At 43.4% G+C, this 23,728-nt stretch overlaps 2 protein-coding genes across 4 annotated transcripts; both read right to left on the bottom strand.

Moving 5' to 3' along the window:
- Nucleotides 1–1,825: 1,825 nt before the first annotated feature.
- On the bottom strand, nt 1,826–3,683 carry LOC139351782 (T-lymphocyte surface antigen Ly-9-like). Its single transcript, XM_070993786.1, has 5 exons — nt 3,626–3,683; nt 2,999–3,292; nt 2,276–2,524; nt 2,016–2,080; nt 1,826–1,843 (listed from the first exon to the last, which is right to left on the bottom strand). The coding sequence occupies exons 1-5, from the start codon at nt 3,660–3,662 to the stop codon at nt 1,826–1,828; spliced, it is 663 nt and encodes a 220-aa protein (XP_070849887.1). The 5' UTR covers nt 3,663–3,683.
- Nucleotides 3,684–6,027: 2,344 nt separating this feature from the next.
- Nucleotides 6,028–18,804, bottom strand: kcnj10a (potassium inwardly rectifying channel subfamily J member 10a). 3 transcript variants are annotated; one of them, XM_070993585.1, is made up of 7 exons: nt 18,378–18,804; nt 18,203–18,272; nt 12,614–13,006; nt 12,120–12,331; nt 11,819–11,950; nt 11,157–11,334; nt 6,028–8,293 (listed from the first exon to the last, which is right to left on the bottom strand). In XM_070993585.1, exons 3-7 carry the CDS (start codon nt 12,996–12,998, stop codon nt 7,884–7,886), a joined length of 1,317 nt encoding a protein of 438 aa, XP_070849686.1. In that variant the 5' UTR covers nt 12,999–13,006; nt 18,203–18,272; nt 18,378–18,804; the 3' UTR covers nt 6,028–7,883. The 3 variants fall into 3 exon arrangements, with proteins under 3 accessions (XP_070849686.1, XP_070849688.1, XP_070849687.1); XM_070993587.1 differs by having other exon boundaries at nt 18,203–18,242; nt 18,378–18,619; XM_070993586.1 differs by lacking the exon at nt 18,203–18,272 and having other exon boundaries at nt 18,378–18,670.
- Nucleotides 18,805–23,728: the final 4,924 nt, after the last annotated feature.

The following is a 23,728-nucleotide window of genomic DNA, read 5'->3' on the forward strand; positions in this document are numbered from 1 at the left end:
CAAAACGCTCCCATGCATCACTTCTCAGATGTTCGGTGTCACTATTACTTCGGCTGGATTTGGAAAGATCCAAGACTTCATCCTCTTCTTGACAGACGATGTTTTGCCAGTTCTCTCAACTCTTGTCTCTCTTCCTGTGCGTGTGTGTGGTTGATTAGCAAATGTGTTTCCTGTGGTTTGAGCAGGAGCTGCAGCGTGTTTTCTATCTTCATAAATCAGCCTACCTACCAGCCTGCAACAGTTTCTTCCAATTAGTAATGCTTTGCAATATCTGTTTAAAACAAAAAAACAAAAAAAACAAGAAAAGTACAGTGTAAAGATGACATCAGTGGGGATTTTAAGTCATGGAAAATAGAGTTTAAAAAAAAATAGTCCAAAACATGACAATAATCGTCAGAAAGAGTTTATCTCCTTTGAAATTAGCAGGCGTGGACTCCTCTTCAACTTATCGTCCGAAAACTTCCGGAAACGTCCACAAATGACAGCTCACGTGACCAATCAGAGGCCAATAGCCGTCAAAATTGAACAGAGGGTCCTTCTTCTCTTCTTTTATTAAGATCGAGCCAATCGCAACCATTTTGCAGATGACTGGCGCTTCCAATAGCCAATGAAATTCAGAAAATTATTTACAGCTCAAATGAAGGAATTCAGTGCAAGTAGGGACATTACAAACGGTTTTAAGTGAGAAATATAGCAAACGGCCTATTTATACAGACATAACACAAAAATCTATTTAGATATTTATCTTAAATATGAATGTAGATGACCAAAACCTTGATTTCATAGATATTCATGTAGATAAATATGATAAATTCCTTTTTTGGAGAACATCACCATATACCATTTGAGAAAACATGAAAATATTCAGTTTCAATGGGATTGCTATCATTTATTTATTTATTTTTTTAACTTGGACTAGGGTAAGGCTAGGGAATATTCATGATACATAACTACACCAGTTTTTGTCCCACTGATGCCACTAAATCCCATTCACTGTTTCTTTAATGCTTGGTTTGCAATGCAAACAGCTGGTAACAATACTGCCTGATGTGTAATATTTTCATGAAGTCGTGGTTAAGTTATGCATGTCTGAAACGTTGCGATAAAGCAGAACCTGGTAGCTGGTAGTCTATTACTGTAGTTGCCACTGACAACACTGGACATTACAGTGCATGATTTTACAGTAGTAAATAAAAATATATACAAGTTACAGTATCTCTTCTGAAAAGCAACAACTACCACATTAACAAAACACTGTAAAAACAAACTGCATGGTCCATAAATATGTGTACATATTGCATGAATGTCCATATCATTCCAGTTTTCACAGTTTCACTTCATGTCAGGTTCACCTCTTTGGCTTTTGAATATCCTGTTTCACCTACAGGTGCTGCTGTGACTTCATATTTTGTGGCTTTTGCAATGCACAGTACAGTGTGTCGACTGGCAGTGGCTGCACTGCCTCCTCCAGGGTGACAGTGTGTGAAGTCAGAGCCTCTCGTTGCTTCAGGTGTCCTCTTGTGTGTGCACTGCCGTCAGTCCTGCCAACAGATGTATTTGATGCCTGCAACAAGCTGTAGATGGTATCTGTGTTCTGAGTTTGCACGGGCGACTGTGTGGCATCCACATTTTCATAAGAGGCCTCAGCTTCACTGGAAGAAGATATGGAGACTCTTGCCACGGGATGTGATTGATTTTCTATCAACTGATCCGGTGATGTCTGCACCTAGAAACAATGCAGTAAAATATGTTTTCAGTCTTTAAACAAAGACCTGCAGTAATGGCAAACTCAATTTCAAATCTTGAAGAATTGTTTTGGTTACAATCATCTGGAAACATCTGACTCAAGATGGAGGTGCACAAGTTTACATGGTCAGTCATATCACAAAGATCAATTAAAATGTTGCGTAGTAAATTCATCTTACCTGATGGTGATTATTTTCTGCTGCAAAGCGCCTCCAAGCAAAACAAGCAACACAGCCAATCAATGCACAGACGGATACACATGCTGTTACTGTTATTACTACTACAATGGGTAGTTTTAATGGCTTTTGTTGATCAGAATTAGATTTATTGAAACCTGTAAGGACACAGAAAAACAGATTAAAAAAAATCACAAGTTAATTATTAAAGTGATTAGGTGTTAGCCCAAAAGTGACGAAGAAAGAAAGAACTGAATATGTATTTTGTGGATTTAAAGCTCGGTGAAACTCGGCTATCACTGATCGTTAAATCTACCAACACACACTACTTAAAAACATCACAGTGTACTCACACATTGCCTCTAAGATTTCAGAAGCACTGCTGACATGGTTGTTGCCACTGCAGACAATCAACGCGTTGACAACAGAGATGGTGATGTTGACCTCACTGAAGGATCTCTGAGACGGTGTGCAGCTGTCTTCATCACAGACGGACCACAGCCATCCACCCTGGATGGAGCAGTTCACTGTGATGTTGCAGATTCCAGCAGATTGGTTGGAGAACCTTTCTGACATCCAGATGAGAGGTGTGGGAACAGGTTCTGCAGCAACAAGCAAAGCAGATAAATTAATGGACTTGAATGGTTTTTGCACCCTCTGGTGGCAATTTGTAGGAACTACAAAATCATCGCGTCTCCTCTATAATGCATGTATAACTGCAAAGCTCATTTGCTTATTTGCTTGTTTCATAAGTGCCCCCAGCATCCCAAGTATTCACCTAGAAATGCTCTGATGTCACCAAATTTACATGAAGGTTCAAGCCAACTTTTTTATCAGACATTTAAAAGACATAAAACCCTTAAAACTGAGACCACGGGGAACTGAAGGAGCTGAAATCAGAGAAGAAAATCAAACTTTTCATGCATTGTATGAAATAAGAAAATGAAGCATTTGGGGGGGGGGGTGAAATCTTAAAGACAGTCTTAAGATAAAAACTGCAAGATAATTTGTATTATTAGGGCTCTCATAGTAATCTTTAATGAGAGACTAAAGGCAAAGAGCTATTAAGAACTTACCTTGGATGATCAGACTGTGGGTCTCCTCTGATACGTCAAACTCAGGATCAGTGACTACAGCCTTATAGATGCCAACATCTGTCTCAGTCAGGTTCCTGATACACAAGGAGTGGTTTCCTGGACTATAATCCACTTTGTCTTTGAACGCAGGTCTGATGTTTTTTTCAGAAACAATAATTTTTTTAAAAAATCTCCACTGAACTTCGTGATATGGTGGTGATTGTACAACTTGTAGACATAACGAGCTGCCTTTCACCCGGTAGTGCTTCGTTAGCAGGTCCTCTGCTGCGATCCCTGACAGGAAAAATGGCATGAAGAGCATTAAAACACATTACAGCATATTGCCTTAAATAAATGTACATGCAGCAATAATGTCCTTTGATGGACTTTAAATAACTTCACTATCTTTTCAGAAATGTTTGGAGGACAGACGCTGATGTTATGCGAGTTTTGTCCTCTTCAATCTAAAAGAGCTGATAACCATCAAATAAGAATAACAATCAATTTTCCCAACTTCTTCAAGTGGAAACACCTCAGACCTCTTGTTTAGCTACTTTGACCTCACCTGTGTCCTCCTCTGGGTGCTTCTGACATTTAACACGACAGTACGATTTTTATTCATCTTACCTGCGATAATCCAGCAGCTCAGAAGACAAAGAAGCATTTTGGATCCACTCGACTCTCTGCACATAATGTCGACGAGTCTGAAACCTGACAGGAAACAATGAACACGTACCAAAGAAAAGCATTCAAAGGGCTGGAAACTACACGCCTGGTGCAGCTGTGACTTATAAAAAGTTCCAGTAAAAGAGAACCGACACAGAATTTGTTTAAATTCATTTGAATACAACCCACATACACTCAAACTGTAGAGTTACCGCTGCTCTGTTCATTCACAGTTACTCATTCACTTCAATTGAGAGACCAGATTTTAGGTAAACCAGTTGTTGTCACCTTGAGGTTGTTGCGTTTGACAGTCAGCATACAGCCTTACCTTTGCCCACAATTACTCTGTCTGTGACGCTGAAGCCACAATGCTCCCATGCATCACTTCTCAGATGGTCGGTGTCACTGTTACGTCGGCTGGATTTGGAAAGATCCAAGACTTCATCCTCTTCTTGACAGACGATGTTTTGATGTCTCTCAAGTATTGTCTCTCTTCCTGTGCGTATGCGTGGTTGATCAGCAGTGTTGATGATCAGCAAACAAACAATGTGACTGGGATTTCCTGTGGTTTGAGCAGGAGCTGCAGCGTGTTTTCGATCTTAATAAGTCAGCCTACCTACCTGGAACGGTTTCTTCCAATTAGTAATGCTTTGCATGTGTAAAAAACAAGAAATGTACAGTCTAAAGATGACATCAGTGGGGATTTTAACTCATGGAAAATAGAGTAAAACATTTCACCTGATTGAAAAAAAAAGACAGTGATGAATGGGGGACAGTGATTTGGTCACTACCAGTGACTGTGTTGTAGAAAACAGGTAATCAGGGAATTTTTTGTTTGCTTTAAAGCGATACTCCACTCAAAACATGACTCTGCCTCCGGTAACTCCATTAACAATGTGAGGCAACACAAAAAATGCCTGTCACCTGAATTCATCGGCATTTGTAGGAGAAATTTCTTACAGTTTAAGGATTTCTGGATAGCGTGTTTTGCTAATCAGTGCAGTATTTAAGCTGCTCTGCCACACTCGCTCTCGGCCAGACTGTCATTGTTCCCCTGTTTCTCATCTCCTGTTGCTGAACCTGCCTGTTCCTGACTACACCTGTTCTCCTGTTCCCAGGTAAATATCTTAGCCTTTTGTCCCTGACCACGGGTCTTTGGTTTGCCTGAGACTGATGACTGCGGTGTTTGCCGCACAAATCATGAAGAGAATCACGAGACTTGATATTGAGCACTTCCTGAATCTTTGCCTGCCGGTGGCTGCTTGGTGTTTGATTCACTGAGCGCTGAGATTAATGCTGATCTAAGCTGTGTCCGTGGTGTGGTGCTTCTGCGCTTGGGTGGAGGCCCCCCCATCCCCCCGTTACGCTCACTTGGATTCACACGAGTTCCAACATGTGCATCAACAACATACCAGACTGAGTTTCAAAAAAATTCAAAACTTTCCAAAGTGTTATTTTTGTTTCCAGTTGTTATCATCAGGGGAATTTAAAGGTGAAGCACCAGTTTTGGAATGTTTCTATGTACATTTACGTCTTGTCGTTTGGCATTTCCTCTTGTTGATCATATTGTGATATTTAGACTAACTAATGTGTAATAGTTGCCGCTAAGATAATGCAGTTTAGCCATTATATAAGCCAAACAGGGCTCTCTGCATCCTTGCCAGGCGTATGTGCCTATTTGTTATTATGATAGACACCTCCCAATGTAATGTTATGGTAATCTCCTTCACCTCCCACACATAGTGTATTTTCGGTTGTTATGAGTTATGATACACCAGAAGTTAGTGGGTAGGCTACATGTCACTACAATATTTTGTCCACCAGGCTTGTTTACTATGCGGACAAAACTGTTATCAAGACAAAGGACCACATTATTTAGCATCTAAACCAGGGGTGGGGAACGTCTAGCCTCCGGGCCGTCCACAGCCCACAAGACCATTTGATAAGACCCTCAAGACGCCTCACCTAAAAGAAGCAGCTCCAACCACTGCTGAGGTTAGTGTGATGTATGTGTCAGCTATGATGCATCTCTCAGCTGTTTTACATAGGCTTAATTTATTTGGGAATACAATGTCTTAAAAGATAATTAAAACCCAATTTGGGATTTATACTGAATCTACAGGTATGTCCCGATGGACCCTCATCTAATTCCGTTAGCATTAAAATTAGGCTAATTTCACAGGCCTAAGGGCTTTATTTTAAAGATAAAACAGTCTCATGTTTTTGAGCTATGTACATTAATCTTATATTGATATTCACTGACATTAAGTTAAGATGCACATAAAGAATTCATAAAATAAATGTACAGAGAGGTAACTGTTATAATGTATATTCAGCCGTGGAGGCACACACACACACAGACATGTTGCAAATAATACATTTATTAAGAGTCTTAAGAGGTGCGTTCTTAGAAAGTTAAACCAATGAGCTTCCAGTATTATGAGTGATCCATATACAATAGACTTTACGGTATAAACAAGCAAAACCTCTCACCAGACACTGATACAGAAATCTTTTCAGTTGTTTTGAGTATTGTTCATCAGACTTGTCTGCAGCAGCAGAGGGTTTCATTTGAACAGTGGCATTTAGTCTCATATCCGATTATCAAGAGCACAAACTTACGACAGATCATCAGATATATCTTATATCACTGGTTTTAAATAGCATACTATGTTTGCCAATCAAAAAAAACACTTTGAGGTATAGAAAAAAAAATGCAATCAGTCTGCATCTTTGTTATTTCTGTCCTTTACCTAAAAATTCAGACGTCTCATTTTTTGTTACCTTTAACCAAATTTTCACTTGTCCCCTTAAACAGGTACCATAATTGATGTATTAATGTAGACAGAAGAGAGAAAATGTAATTTTTACCCAAATATATGTACTCATACAATATACATACTAATACAAAAAGGCAACTGATTAGACACACAGTGGCAGCATCCACAGATACCTTCATAACCACATATTAAAGTTACAGCAGTAGAAAGATGGAGTACTGTACTTTACAAAAATAACATTATGCATTGACCGTTAATATGGTATCCTGAAAATGTGGAGCTGTCTATCAAATGTCAGGACAGAGAGAGATGAACAATGTAGGAAAAAATGTTTTTATACACTGTACAGAGGGACATGAACACGTGCTGTACACAGAGTTTAAGGCAGTACATCAAAAAGTTCATACAAACAATATTATCGCACTCACCAAATTACCCAGTTACAACCATAAAAACACACTCGCAACAAGATTTAATCAGTTATTACAGTGCATTAAGTATCAGTTAGTTCAGTTAGCCGCCTTGTGTGAAATGCCACTTTTCTGTCAAGTTAAAGTGCTTTTAGTAATATTACTAAATATATTTACCCCAATAAAAACATTCATATCAAAGAGCACAATATTTCCTGGTGCAACAAGTATCAGTGTGGTTAGAAACTATTGAGTACAGAAAATATGATACATTCCTTTAAAATCCTTTGTTTAAAAAATAATACGCTTCCAGTATTTTCGCCACCTGTTGCAGGTATTTTATTAATTAAAAAACAGTACCGTGATTCAGTGATTAACATCCATAGCAGACGTACACTGCGCAAAACTGTCTCGTCAGGTCAATTCGCATCTAATTGGGTTCGTGTTTTCTTAAAACGGGAGAAAAATCTGCACGTGTGGTGAGAATAAACGTTTTCAAGCTCATTTTTTTTTCATTGCTTCTTGGTTCAAGGACGAGACATCCATTTTCTAATTCATTTATTGAGCTCCTCCTGCACCCTGTCGGGCTAAACTGGAACAGAAATGACCTGATAAGATGATTTTTGCAGTGTTTGACGATTTCTCCAGTTAAAGTAAATCAAGTCCCTTCCAAAAAATAGCATAGAAAATGGTTGACTTGATGTTGTGCTGTACATTTATACATGTTGGGTTTGTAACTCTCTCCCTTTGAAGGTGGTTGCAGACGCTGATATCTTGAGTATGGTCTCTGTGATCTGTGTTTAACACATCAGCAGTGTGTCTGTGTGCGGTTGTGAGACCACCGTGTCACCAAGGTGTTGACTTTCACATCTCAGGTATGCGTGGGAAGAGTTTTGCACGTACCACTAGGGAAGATGGTGTTATGAGAAAGCTCATCGTCTTCTGTTGAGCAGCGTCTTTTTTTCCTCCCTGTCTTTATCTTCAGTTTCACATCAACTTTCCACCACCTCTTCCTGTCTCGTGTTTCCCTCACACATTGCTTATTCGTACGCTCAGCGGGCTGCTATCTCTGATGCGTCCCCTTTCTCGCCCCCTCTCTTCCCCCCTGTAGCTCTCCTCCAGCCGTACCTTCTCTGGATCCCTCCCGTCCTCTTTCCCGCCGTGGAAATGGGACGCCTGTGAAGGCGGGCTCGGGGGCAGGGACTGCTTGAAGAGAGGTGGGGTTTTGGTTTTGGCCACTTTGTCGAAGAAGGCGAAATCAGCCACATATTTTCCTGACGGAGACAGGGAGACGACGGGGGGAAACTCGTAACCCCAGAGGATCTCATCTGGAAGGTAGGACGTTCGAACCTGGCAGGTGGCGGACGTCGGCTCAACCGTGGCGCTCATGATCACCAGCAGCTCAAAGTCAGCCAGCTCCGGGTCTGTCCAGCCGCCACCTGGAGATAAGAGGAGACTTTGGGTCAACCAGCGAACTGAAACAGTACCATTGCCTCAGTGTGTTGTCATCATCCAAGAAGTGGTTGAATTATTGCACTCAGTCTGCGCTGCGTTTTAGAAGTCAAATGCGGTTGATTTTAAAGAATGTAAGCTTAAATCACAGATGGATTCGTTCAGTAAAAGTCGGTCATATTATGTGGGTAGGGAAAGACACACACACACACACACACACACACACAAGGGGGTTTTCATCACTTGTGGGGGCATTACATAGAGGGTTAACCCTAACCCTATAGCCCTCATCCAAACCTAACCCTAACCCTGACCTTGCATTGATTTCCTGGAGACTTACCCTAACCCTGACCACTATTTGCCTATTCCTAACCCTAACCCTAACCTGGCCTTACCTAACCCATAACCCTATCCTCAGTCTTTACCCTAAAATGTAATGATTTAAATTGTGGGGACATGCATTTTGTCCTCACATGTGACTGTAAGCAGATTTATGTCCCCACAACGTGAGTAATACAAGGGCACTCATTTCCTGAACCAACCTAAACACTACTTGCTTCGTCCTAACCTATAACCCTATCTTTAACCCAAGCCTTCACCTTAAAATCAATGATTATGTCCCCATAAGGAAGGCAAGTCTCTATAATGTCAGTAATGCACACACACAAAAGCACACACGTCCTGAAATTAAATTAAAACTCCGCACTTACAGACACTTACAGAGCTCATCTCTGAAATTTGAACACACACACACACACACACACACACACACACACACACACACACACACACACACACACACACACACACACACACACACACACACTCACACACACACACACACACAGAGTAAAAGCTGTCATATGCTGGAAACGCTCCAATCATAAATGTTCAATCTATTAACAAAAACACACACGCAGGATATACTTCAACACACGAGCCCAGTAACACAAAGGACACACTACAATAGAAGACATGCACTCAAACAAGCACACACCTGCATCAACAGGCCTCACTCAGAATGCAGACTCTGTCATCTGTCTAAACAGTCCTTACCCTAACCCAGACCCAGGACCGCTCCCACCGGGGACAAAACACCAGGTTTCGCAACCGCTTGTCCACACTGCCGCAAACTGGGTTGAGGGATTCTCTATATTGGTTTATAATGGGGGCTAACAAAGCGTGGCTACAGGAATATGTCCATCTATTGGTCAGTTGGTCCCCCAGTTTGCTCTGAAATATCTGTGCAGCTACTGCAGGGATTGCTGTCGCCTCGTGTGGTACAGTGCATATACAACCACGCTGCAGCTCAGTGGTTTGGACAGCCATGACCGCGCTCCCACAGGCTGCACTGCCGTGTCCTGACTCACAGTCACATAATGCCAACAAGGTTCACACACTGTTGCGCTGTTCAGTCTTTCTGAGTGCAATTTCCTGCTGATAGTCCCTTAAATTTAGTGCATGTTGAGAGCATAAAACCAGCTTTGCAGGGAGCTCGAGAGCTGTGCTCAAAGAAGTGCAGACTTTTAAAAATGTCCATTCAGTGCATCCATTCAACCATCCATCCATACGCAATTATGCTGTGCAGACTCACACAGAGCTGCGAGCCATCCCAGGTGGCTCCAGGCCAGAGGCAGAGGACACTAAACGAGTTATGTATTTGCAGTTTTTAGGCGATATGAATGATGTCTTTGTCTTTATGGACTGCAGACTCGCTCACACGCTGACACAGATATGCACCCTTTGACATATTTTCAGTGCTTTGCATGACCGCTTTTAAAGCATCGTTTCCTGGACCCATGACAGGAAATAACCCAGATGAAACAACACTGGCAAACAAAAACTGTTTACTGTTACAGTTGGCACTTAGAATGCAGTTTACTGTAGTACTATGGACTGTGTTACGTGAGCTGTGATGCAATCCGTTAAATAGGGTAACATTTAAATTAACTGGAATTTTAATCATGACAACAAGAATAAGAAAAAGGGATGCTACTGAAAGGGAGGTATAATAACAAACAAAAAACTGGCAGATCAAAGTTTAATGGCAGAGCATAATGGTGCAGCAAGGACATAAAGAAGCTGATTATAACACATCAGAAAAGGAAGGAAAGCAATGACGGAAGCTGTTGACAGTAAATGAGCGGTGTGAGTGTGAATAGCACTGCGATCAGAGGCCGTCAGTGCTGAGAGGTCTGTGCTGCTGTAAGTGGATCTGCGCAGGCTTCTTGTCAGCACCCCGGACTGTACGGCATTGTGCTCTAATGAGGGGTGTCTCTGGCGGTCTCTCTCACACACATTCCAGCCAGCGAAACCCTCTCCTCCAGTGCCAAACCAGCCCAACTCCGGGCGGTTAGAGGCAGCCAAGCATGCGGCACATGACCGTAAATACCAATACACCTACATGTACAAACATACCGAGAGTACACTCATCCTCAGGAGACATATGACACTTTGATTTCAAATAAAGATATTGGCTGTTTCGTCAAACATGTTACACTTTTCGCCATTAAATGATCGCTAGTCGGAAAATATACTCAAATTTCAATAATAAGCAATAATAATGAAATTGCTTGATGTAATTTCTTATGAATGCTGTGTACCGATATTTACGCAAAACCCTCAAAAAAAGTGAAATGAATGAGCTGAAATAAATAAAATAAATGTCAGCACGATGACACAAAGCTTGTCTTTGCTGCATATCTCCAATGCATTTGTTTCTGTTTATAACGTAGCACTGCAATTCACCATGCATTCATTACGCAACCTGCACAGAAACTACAAGCTACAGTTATGCTGCACTATATACGCTTTAAAAGTAGTGTGAAAGACATTATAGCCATGATCTACCTTTATCCGCCCAGGCCCTGAGGGGGCTGTTGTCGTCAATGATGTGGTAGAAAGTCAGGGGGATGATGAGGAAGGGGCTGTCGCTGGACGTGTCCACCTGGAACGGCACATTGCGCTGGTCCAGCCGCACCGTCTCGCCCTCCTTTGTCAGGGACGTCTGAAGCAACTTCCCCGTCACCTGGGAGCCAAGATGGAGTCAGTAAATGAAGCCAAGAGGTTGCAGAAGGCATCCTGTAACCAGAAGGCCTCAGGTTTAATACCTGCAAAGGCCAGTCCATCAAAGACGCTTTGTTCTTTAGCACTGTGTGACTGACATGCTCAGCCACAGACTGTCGTTAACCACATTTCCTACCAGCTAAACGAAGCATTCAAAGGACTAGAAACAAATTTATTGACAGGATGTGACTCATGACACACATTTTCAAGCCTACTGCACACATAATGTAATCAGAGTTCAGTCAGAGCTACTGTATCCACTGCAGTCTAGATTGAATGTGTGCCTATAATTGACATTACAGCAGCTCTTCAAAAGAGCTTATGGTTCTCATCAAAGCTTTAACTCTTCTTTTTCTCAGGCGCATCAAACACAGAAGGTGTTTCGGGTTGCAAATCTCAACCACCCTGATAGAAAAGAGAGATGTGCCTAAAAGCGACTTGCACACCTGGCATCCTAACAGCAGGCTTTTGCGCATGTTGGCCACTCGGATCATGAGGCAGGGACGTCCCTCGTGATTTGACACAACTGCGTGTTGGCTAAACTTCACCGTCTCTCCTCTCTTCTTGGGACGAGCGACCTGCAGGAGGAGGAAAGCTCGTCAAAGTCTTCGAACCACACGCTGTAAACACTCAGCATAAACTTCAGCAATCATCTGTGTGGGCTTTCCTCTTTCCTTGTTCAAGACAACCTGACCTCACAGGGTGTAGAATTTGAAAATTTGTAAATTTGCCACCCACAAGTGGTACCTTGGCAAGGAAGGTGCCAGTGATGAAGATCTCCATCACCATGGTGATGACCAGCTGGAAGATGAGCAGGACGATGGCGACGGGACACTCCTCGGTGATGCACCGGAAACCGTAGCCTATTGTGGTCTGAGACTCCAGAGAGAAGAGGAAGGCTCCTGTTAGGGTCTTCACCTCCATTACACATGGGGTATGGTTGGAGGGGGGGTCAAACTCTAGAGGACGGGAGGAAGAACAGAAGGCGTAAACAAATTATCAAGGAACATTTTGTTCCCTCGCTCAGCGTTCTTTCAGGTCTTTCTCATGCTCTTTCTTCGTGTGTCTTTCTTCTTGGTTACTCATTCACAAAAAAGTACTTGGCGAGTCCTGTTTTTTACAGAAAGCCATTACATCATCATTACATTATTACAAAGGAACAAAAAGCCTTTCCTGCTTTCATTTTTTCTTAATTTCCTTTCTTCTCTCCTCAACCTCCATCATCCACTCCTCCGTCTTACCCAGCAGGTCTCCATGCACCATTGCCACCAGGTACCAAAGCACTCCAAACACGAACCAGGTCCCAGCAAAGGTGGCAGAGAAGAGGAAGAACTTGTACCGCCATTGCATGTCCAGAAAGGTCGTCCAGAGGTCACGGAGGTACAGAGCCCCTCGTCCGCTCACGTGCTCGATGCGTACATTGCTGCGTCCATCTTTGGAGAGCACGCGGCGCCTCCTTCGCAGAGCATTGGGCCCTCCAGCTGCTGTTGCTACTCCACCTGCACCAGCACCTCCGTTCCCTCCTGTGGAGCCCAGCAGGGGCTTGGTGATGTCAGTCTGCGTCTGGGAGTGGCATACTTTCTGGGGGGAGGAGCCCTCAGAGGAGGGGGGAGTGGCTGAGGTCATGGCTGGCACTGCAGGGGGTTGGAGTTGGAGACAGAGAGAGGAGACAACGGGAGGTAAGGAAAAGAGGAAGAGTGAGGATATAAAGAGAGGTATGAAGGAGAGACAAATGGGCAGTAAGATCAAGTGAACAGCAGGTGAGTCCAAATGAAAAGGTGCAGGATGTGTGAAAAACAGATCAGACTTTAACCTCATGAATGAGGAAAAACGACAGAGTGGAACATTCAGGAGGAGAAGAAGAAGAAGAGGAGGAGGAGGGGAGGGATTAGAAGCAAATTTTTCATGTGGACAGTGTTGTGGCTGTCCACGGTGGTCCACTTTAAGCCCCTTTTCTCCTTTCACTGGAGGCAGCTGGCCTTGTCAAAATAAAAGCCTCCTTTCAGCATGAAGGCACAGCTGCTCTTTCACATTAAAAGCTGGATGGGACAGGCTCATTCACGTGTCGGTTGCACAAGACAGCTACTGAATTGAGATAAGGAGACACTGGTGGCTGTTATTCCACATGAGAAAGATTAAGAAAAAGAAGTCTTCTACTGGTGCATTGCTGAGAGCTGTTTTCATACTCTACCTTTCCCTTTTGGCCGACTTTTTCTTAAAGAGAGATGTCAGTTATGCAGCATTTGCGGCAGATGTGACTTACAGATGTGCATTACATTACATCTACTTTTTGAGAAGTTGTCAGCTGTGGAGAACTGTCCAAAAAGTCAATGAACACCCCCGTCCGCTGACTTTCAGCGTAAGGTGACCGACCTCACTGATGCTCTTGTGGCCGAATGGGACCAAAGCCCTGCAGGTTGCTTCCTAAATCTTGTAGAAAGCCTCCCTTGAAGAGGAAAGGCACACTAATGCTAGTCGTCTCTGAGTGAGATCAGTCAAATATGAGTGTCCACATACGTTTGGCCGTAAATGTGTGTTGAATATGGCTGAGTTGAATGAGTGATGCCGTACTTGCATTCCCATTTGCTTAAGCGCTCAAGTGCTCATTGTCAATGAGCACGTGTAAAGTGAATGCCTGTGTCAGAGACTGGTGGCGTGTCTGTGGGTCTCAAAGTGTCAGCAGTATATTGACATAATGAGAAGCCCCCCCACCCCACCCCACCCCTGGGTGCCATGGACACTTATTGTCACTGTATTGGTCATTCCCTGTACTCTCTTAACAGTTCACTCTCATCTGGGCTGCAGTTTCTCTCTCTCCACGTCCTTTTTCTGTCCTCTCTCGCAGGCTCTCACTCACTGTTGGCTAAATGGCCCTTTTGTCTCAAACGGCCTCTGCTTTCCGGAGTGAATATAACAAAACCAAAAACAAAACAACACAAACAAAAGCCTGAGAAGCGAGGCGATCTGATACGCTCTGTCCTTTCCTGTCCTTTCTGACCCTTCTCTCTCCTCTCTCCGGGCTGGAGCTCACACTGAGTGAATGAATAGAGATCTGTGTTGATGTCTGTGCTCTGAATACTAAGATATGGAGGGGGAGGGAGGGGAGGGAGGGAGGCGGGGTCAAGAGGAGGCCCACGTGATTGGCCGTGTCCATCTCCAGCTGAACTCTGAACCCTGCGGAGCTCCTGCCTACACATACAGTAAACACACACTCGCGCATTGGACATATAGACCTTTTGAACAGTTCGACCACAATACAATACCATTTATTGTCCAAAGGAATGTTTGAACCTTACACGCAACACGTATCATTTGTAGTAATCTATTCATTCATACTTAAACATTAAGGGTGGTGTATTCTGCGGCAGCCCCACCATTATATGTCACCATCAAGATCAGTCCATTTTTCAGCTCTTTGTTCCTTGTGAAGATAAATACATTTGATAAGTAGCATTAGCTTATCTTTTTGGCCACAGCACAAGAAAGCAATATCGCATGTAAAGTTTTTCCCCTGATCAATCAAAGTTTAATATTCATTCTGCTTTTAGCTCTGTTTTAGTCTCCACCAGCCTCAGAGGGAAAAATCTGTGACTTTTAGCAGCTTTGTGCTCTGCTGTGTCCGCTAGCTAGTTGCTAACTTCGTCCGTTAGCAGTTGGCGCTGGGCCGCTAGCGTACGGCGGGTTTATCTGAGCTTTTCTGCAGAAAACAGCCGAGTCTGGAAATGAGTTTCATGACACCAGAGAGAGTGAACCAAAGGAAGAACAAACTTGCACACCATAAAACCAAAGCATTAAGTTTTAAGATGCTAAGACGCTTGTGTAGTATCGAGCATGGTCATTTGATGCATCGCTTAGGTTTATCATAATGAAGGAACATGTCGCCCTGCAGAACGCTGTGGTTGATTCATTTGTTTTTAGGACAGTGGTGTCGCAATATTTGTTCGAATTCTCGATTCATTGTTGGTCTTATACGATTTGAGAGGTGTATCAGTCTCCCTGACAGCTACACTGATGGATTCCCTCTCTTGTAAAGTGACTTTTTCCACTCAATTGACAACCACACTCAAGGTTAGGATCTCTTCCTCTCTGTCCGGCTCTCCGTCCCTCTCCTTCCCTCTGTCCTGTGTGCACAAGAATCCTTTGTTTTCCATGAGATGAAAGGGACAAAAGCCACCATTGAAAAATACGACTGGCTGAGTGAAAGAGGGAGCAACTTAGATGGGGAGAGGAGAGCGGTACGGAGCGTCAAAGTGTGTGTGTGGTGTGCGTTTGCGACTGCGTTTGATGGTGTGTGTGAGTATGCGGTGCTTGACGTGGTGAGGGGGCAGAGATGGGAGGTGGGGCTGGGGGAGAATAATTGGTTTCGGGTGACAGGAGGAGTGAAAGAGGAAGAGGTTGAGAAATGGATGGTGAAGGAGAGAGAGGAAGGGCTACGTGGAGTGAAGGTGGAGGAAACAGATCGGTGACAAAAGGCGGTCATTAGTATTCCAGAGGAGAGAGTAATCCCTTCCACTCAGTGCCCCTGTCCAGTGTCCACGGCCATAAAAACCCCAGCAGCCAGAACAGTGCACTGAAAAGAGTCAATGCAACACAAGCTGAATGGCTGTGACTACTGTCCACACCGCAGCGCTGGACTGAAAGGACCGTCTAAACATGGACACAGGCCGTGCCAAGAAGGCATCTGCTCAGCCAACACAAGACGCTGAAAGCCCAAACTTAGTGGAGCCAAAGCAAGCAGCGCACACTGCCATACAAATGAGCTGCTGCTGTGTCTTTATATATATATATACAGTGAATGATTTCAGGCAGCCTCATTAGGAGGGAGCCTCTTCTTTCTCATTTGTTCCATTTCCGGGTTTTGTGTCTTCGCTCGTCTTGCTGTTTCTGGCTGCGGTCCTGATCAGTTCAGAAAGTCTACTCTAAAAGTCAGGAACACGTGTCGACATGACCCCACCACAACCTCCACAGAAGTCACTTTAAAAGGACCATCTTTGGTGCAAATTACCGCAGATTTCAGCTATTTTACAGTTGCAGCAATAATGTGTGTTTAAGTTATCAAGGATGATGCATGTTATTGTTAACAACTTAAAAGTTTTAACATTGTTTGCAGTTGCTTTGCTGGTCTACGAGGTTATAAAGTATAAATAAATACATTTATTTATTATGTAAATGTGGAAAATCAGTTTGTTCCATAATAACAACCCCCGCTAATGTAATCTGGTCAGTGCGTAACGATGAAATAGGTCCCACAACAACTCCAACTAGACACGAAGCTAGAAGACAAAATTATGGAGTCGGAGCCTAGTTTCAGCTTTTTCAGCTTGAATTCAAGCACAAAAAACAGACCTGACCAACCACCAGTCGCACTTAAAGCCTTATATATCTAATGGCTTCCTTAATCTATAATGATGTAGTCAGACTTTTCAGATCATTAAATGACTCATATCGTTACAAAAAACTTGTTCGTAGGATGTGTCATCGACCACATCGGAGGGCAGAAGTGAGTACAGCTTTTCCAAGCAGCCACCCTCGCATGTGGTGTGAAAAGTCACACAGAGGTGATAATGAGTTAAATAGAGCTAACCGCACACACTTTTCAGACAGCCGCTCCTGCTGACTGCATGAAGACGACATTAGAGTCAGATTGTTGATTTCTTAAAGCTACAGAAACTTATTGGATGTAGTCGGCCAATCAGAACATCAGAAAGGGTTGAACCAGGGTTGCTTGAAGCACACTGACGCTGTAAAAGTAGCAGTAACAGTCAAAGTGTAATGTAACAGTATATAAACTTCATTCTGTGCCACTGCAACTTTAACTACATTCATGTTCACATAATGCACCTCATGGGGATTTTAACAACAGGAAGTACTTGTGACCAGTAGCCATGGTGATCAGACATTTGTCTCAATGTGTCTGTGCAAACTTCCACCTAAATCTAACACCGTGAACTACTCGCCTCCACTTCCTCGGCCCAGAATTAGTCGAAGAGTAACGACGTTGAACTGAATTAAACAACGGAGAGCAGCTGTTTGCCGCTAGGCTGTAATTTAAAGACTGACTTTTACCGTCTTCATCCGAGTCAGCGGTGGCCAAACGTCTGTCCCTCTGCTGTAAATCTGACAGATACACTCCTACTCTGGTGCTGATGAGGATTCCTCATGGTCAAAACACCATCACGCCTATTCTTTGCACAAACTCTCCGATATTTTCTGCCTCTCCACAGCTTGGATATTGTTTGGCCACTTTTTACGCACCTGCAGCCGAAGCCCAAATGTTAGTGTCCACGCAGGACAGGTGCAGGTTAGCTAAACCTTTCATTTATCAATGATCTCTGACTGCAAAACTTTGTTGCATGCAGTACAGTACAGTATTGTATTGATTTATGGGGGTTTTGGCTATTAATAAAAAATATAATACAGATTTGATGGTGCAACCACACGCTAGTAATATCCCTTGTGCAACGGAGCACCTGTTTGAATGCTGACCTCAAAGCCACGCATCAAACAGTTCAAGGATATGCAGTTTCCCACATTACAACCCTTGTAAACATTACAAGGACAGAAAAGCCATATCTAAGCAAAAAATAAGAGTTTACTGGGATGTTCGAGGAATATCACAGTGCAGTATTGTAGGAAAATATCAAAGGAGGAAACAAACTGTAGACATTATGAGTACTTAGAGGAATGTTGCAGGGATTGTTATAACATTGAGGTGACCGTAGCACAGCTGCACGGTAAGTTAGTAAATAAACAGAACTAACAGATCTGCACATTATGTCCATATTTGAATCAAAAAAAGACTGATTTGAAGATGTCCACGTGTCTCTTACCTCTCTGTTGACTTGTAGCAGAAGTTCGCTTTGACCACAGCTTGGAGATGTGAAGATTTAGTTAGTTTCACTGTGCAGCAAACATGTGAAAAAGGCAGATGATGTTAATCTGTCATGAGGGGGGGGGGGAAGAACAACGCACACTTGTTGACAGGTCGAGCATGTCTGAAATCACCTCACATCTTTTTCCTTTCTGCTGTCCCCCTGCGTCGTTGTCATCTTAGATTTCAAAAGAGGAAAAACTCAAAGAGAAAAGCGTCCGAGCGGAGGCTGAGGATTAGCCAGCGGTCAGTCAGTCGGTGTCTCCCAGCACGCTGGTACTGGCAGTACCGGTTCTGGCTCACTGTTACTGGGTCATTATGTAATCGGATGAGCGCAGTCTGCACTCCTTCTCGCATGTGAAGCTGAGAGGAAGCCCTGTGCGCTCGCAAAGGGAGAAGTTAAAGAAGCCCGGCCTGTCCACTCCTCCAGGACCCCCCTGCACGCCTCTCTATATAAACCCAAAAGTATTCAGGCGGCCGCTGTTTCACGACATTTTTAATTCATTAATTCAACTCTCCTCCCAGCTTCTCCTCCTACCCTCCCTCTCCGTCTCTCTCCCTGACTGTACGCTGTAAATGGGCCTCTTTGTTGCGAGGCCTCCTCCGCTGTTTCGGCCTTTGTCAACTTTCTCATGTAAATGTTTGATGGTTATAAGATACAAGCCTGGAAGTTGTTGCAATGCAGTGGAGGTATTTACAAATCAAAGGCAGAAAGGAAAATAACAGGGCTTTTCTTGTGCACTTGGCTCCGTGCAGTTTTGCGTTGGCCGCCGTGCAGTGAATGGATAATGTCGGTGCATCTCTGTGAGGCTGTGCCATGTCCGCCTGCATGGAGGGGGCACTCGTAGAGGCGAGTACACATGGGCCTGCTGTGAATGGACAGCACGGGATGAATTAATTCAGCAAATGTGTGGTGGGACGTGTTGCAACTTTCACCTCGGACGTCGAGAGAAAGCTCGTGGAGAGTAACCCAAAGTGCAAAGTCTTGTGCTTTACTTAAAATATTATTCGCACTTTAGTTACTTTGCAGAGCAAAACTTGATGTAGTTCCAATCAACAAATAAAATAATGCATTTTTATACATTTAAATACCCAACAGTGTTTAAAGTAGCTCAAATTAGCTCCACCTGCAACATTAAAATGCTGCTTGCACATGAATTCATCATATAAATATATAACACTCTTAAACTTATCTTCTGATAAGTCTTGTAATGGGGTATTTTTAGACAATAGTAGTATTATTTTTATTTAGAAACTTCATGATGATGGAGATTCTTTAAAAGTAAGAAATTTCATCTTAATTCTGTCCTGCATTCAATATTAAACACTGGATTTAAGGTGTCAGGGATATAAACTCTTATTATAGATGAAATAAAATATATGGTTTAATGTTCTATGGGAGCAACCGAACAGAGTTTTTTACACTAAAGAAAGTGGAAAGGGCAGCTTGTCAGCCCACCATTCAAAGCCTGCCTATTAACTTTGTTTTGACGGGGGTTGAATTTACCGTATGTTCAGATGAGAGTCCCCGGGCGGGGCGCAGACGCATGAATCTGCAGCTGCGACGCACCGCACAATAAACCCAACGCTGCTCAATATCAGGCCCGGCGGGATTCACACGCACATCAATCTGCGGGGCCCCTCCAACCTGCCAGCGGGTCTTGTTCCTCCTCAACACCCTCTCCCTTCCTGCAGAGTTTGGGGCTCCCCTTATCCGGAGTGTGGGGGCCCTGCATCCACAGGAGGGCAGATTATATATGTGTGTTTACCTTCTGGGTGATGATTTCATGAGGATTTGGCTCCTTTCAGGTCCCAGGCTTCCTGGGTGGGGTGCCTCACCTGAGATATACTGTAGAAGACCTCACTGTGGAGCAATTTACTGTGCTTATATTCAGGGGTTAGAGTGGGCCGGAGCCCACCGGAGCTGAGCTCCGCCACCTCAGAGCTGAGCTCCGGCACCCCGGAGCCGAGCTCCGCCTCCTTAGTCAAATAAATAAAAGATTCAATTCAAACTGGCAGTAGCGCCGCGGACTACAGATCATTTTCACACGCACAGTCTGTGAGGCTCTCTCATCACCGAGACGCTCAGCAAATCAGAGCGCAACATCACCCTCTGCTGGCCCCGCCTTCTTTGACACGCAGCATCTACCTGTCAGTGTTATTGTTTGAATGAGAGCATGTCCGCGGGAGCTTGAAACGGCTTTCAAGCCAAAGTAAGTGTATTAAGTTAAATTTACATTGATGGAGAACTTCTGTAATATTCAACAATTCAAACAGGCCAATAAGAAGAATTTAAATTTAAAAATGGCTAGCTGCTTTAGATTATGTGCCTTGTGTAATGGCAAAATGTTAACGGTTATCCCGGTTAACTTAAAGGCAGAAGCTGTCTAGGCTACCTATGGCTGTTACTGGCGAGATTGTTATGTTTATGATTATTTATTTAGCCGTTGGAAAACGTAATATCTGATCATTTCGTTGTTAAAGATGGAGGATGAAGAAAAGAGAGGGCACAAAAGAAGAATCACTGATTATTTTCAGAGGTAAGGATTTGAAAAAGATAGATCACCCAGTGAGAAGTCCATGGAGTCAAAATATTGTTTAAGTAGAATAATGGTTTTATTTGATTAAAAATAATAGCAATTACTTTAGACCAGTGTTTCCCAAACTTTTCACAGCCCGTACCCCTTCAGACATTTGACCTTTAGCCACGCACCCCCTACTCTCACGCACTTATAGCAGCTAGAAAAAGAAATGTGTCTGTAAGCCTGCTGCCACCTGCTCCTTTTTGACGAGATACTCTCTCTACCTGAGGCTGCCGCTGCATGCTTTCCCGCATCAGGAGGCTCTGCATCCGACTCCTCATCGCTGTCCGTGGCTATGCTAGCAGCTTCGCTAGTAGCTGCTACTAGCATCCCAGTCAAAGGTAGACCTTGAAGTTGAAGAATAACCTTGGTTGTTGTCGTTGGCAAGTGCATCTTCCACTTGATCCATTTTAGCCATTTATCTATTTTCGGCAGTTAGCTGGGCGACCAGTATGAGTGACAGCGACTTAGTTGATCTCCTCATGTGTTTCACCTGTCTTGTTTCACTCACCTGTGTGTCTGTATAGGTTTAGTTTTCACTTTAGTCTTTGTCCGAGTCTCTGTGTTAGGCTGTTAGTTTGCTGTGTTTCTCTGTGTTATTTAGCCATGTTAGATTGCTATGTGTGTGTTTTGCCTGTTAATCCGGCCTGTATTTTTCTGTTGAGAATGAAGCCAATACAGTTTTTTGCAATCATTTACGTAATTTTCCCTACTGTGTCGCAACACCGAATTTTAGGGCTTCCCCCACCTGTCAAATCCCACTTTAACCACTGCTTATATTATGCATATACTGAGCTGAAGAACCCAATCTCACTCCTGCTCATCACTTTGTAAGCACTTGGTAGCCCTTTAAACAAAGGACACAAGTGTCTTTAATAGTGGCTATGACCCTGATCTGACCACAGTGAGCCCATATCATTGACTGGGAAACAACAAAGCTGTATTTTTCCTCCAAAGAAGCTCTAACCGTGCGATGAAACAGGCCATCTTAAAGTGCTTATATTCAATTCTGCACATTATAACGGCTCAATATTCCTCTGTACCGTATTTAACCCGCTTCATGTGAAAGAATGTGACCTCACTTGGCCAACACAATCCAAGACATCGCCTCTCTGTTTTCAGAGCGGCGAGAGTTTTAGGAAAACTATGTCATGGAGGTCAGCAGTCACTGAGAGGAGGGAGTAGAAAAAAAGAGAGAGAGAGGGAGGGAGAGGAGGAAGAGAGCACGAGATACACCGTAAGAGAGGAAGGAAGAGGGGGGGCAGGAGACACTAAGGAGGGAGGAGAGAGGAGTTTGTGGAGGCGATGAAAGAGGAGGTATGGAGGAAGGAGAGAGGGCACATGATGGTGTGATGTCGACCGGTCGGAAGGCTCCCTCCTTTTTTCTCCTCCATCCTCCTTTTTTTCCACCCCTCTCTTTGTTGATCTGTCTCCTTGGCCCAGGATGAGGTTTGTGTTTCCATCACATGTCGCACGAGGTGCCCTCCCCCTTTTTTCTGCTTTCATTCTGTCGCTGTCACCACCCTCCAACCTCCCTCCACACACACACACACACACGGGTGTAAGGAAACCTTTTCATGCATACTGCAGATTAAAGGGTGTGAAAATGTGTGCACACAAACACACAGAAATGCAGGAAAACAAAGAAATAAAGAAATAAATCTAAAACAAATTAAATATGCAACTACTATAAAACTCCTTAGTAAGTTGATCTGAAAGCTTGTGAATTAACAACGCGTAGCATTTACGCACAGACGTGCAGGCGACGGTGCGCAGATCCTGCAGAGAGCATCCGGGGAGGTGCTGCAGAAGGAGCTGGCCTGGCGCCAGCACCATAGAAGAAGATATGACCGAGCCCTCTGCATCAATAACAACAACCTGCAGCCTCAGCAGCTCTCTGAGAAGGAGTCTCTGAGCATCCTCGGGGTGAAATCTCATAAAAAAGCAGAGAGAAGGTGAAAATGAGTGATTACACTTTGCATTAATGCACATTTTTAATATCCTACATCCAATAAATTGTGCTTTTATCCACATAAGAGTCAAAGTCATAAGATTAATTCATTGAAAACCAAAATTAAACAGCTGTCAAGTTGACAAAGTCAGAGTAGGTAAGTTGAATGCGAATCTCTCGCTCCATCTGGTGGTCACACATATCTGACACACACTCATCAGAGGTACAGTGCGAGCAGTAGAGTGCGTGTAGGGAAAAACTACATATTCTATAAAGACTGTAGGTTTTTTTTAATATGAGATAAATACAAGGAAAAATGTCAACAAGGAGTATTTCTGCATACTTAAAAACTTCTTCATCCACTTGTCTCATAATTATTGAACCAGTTTCACTGTAAAATGAGAATAAGATTCAGGAATAAACATGAAAATCAGAAGCTTAATACTGTGCTGTGCATGCATGGTGGCCAAAAATCAGAAGTGCTGCAGTTCAATGGTCCATCGCATGAAGACCACTTTCCTGCTTGATGCTAAACGAAAGGCAAACTTAAAGAAGAAGAAGAAGAAAATCCTGTCTGAATCCACTTTAATTACCTTAGCCTCATTAGCAGCCCCAAAAACTTAAAGGGAATACTTTCACAAGAAATGAAGTGTGAGCTGTGATCAACAGAAGCAGCCTGAAGAGGTCACAGCTGCTCTTCAGCAGACTTGGCCCAAACTAAACTGCTCTCGTTCAATCATGCGATTAAACGACCTGCAGGACAAAGAAAAGATTATTATGATCCCAACTTATGACTGGAAACCTAATTTCCACTCATGTGACGTGCAGACAGGTCTGCTTAAATCTACAAGGGCTCACTGAATAATATGTCTCAAGGTGACTGCAGACCATTGAGAGGATTTATTGTGACACGCTGAGCTTTGTTTAGTGGCCTGAAAGCTTCTTCTTCTTC

The sequence above is a fragment of the Chaetodon trifascialis genome, chromosome 23 (assembly GCF_039877785.1).
Source record: "Chaetodon trifascialis isolate fChaTrf1 chromosome 23, fChaTrf1.hap1, whole genome shotgun sequence".
Taxonomy (NCBI): Eukaryota; Metazoa; Chordata; class Actinopteri; order Chaetodontiformes; family Chaetodontidae; genus Chaetodon; species Chaetodon trifascialis.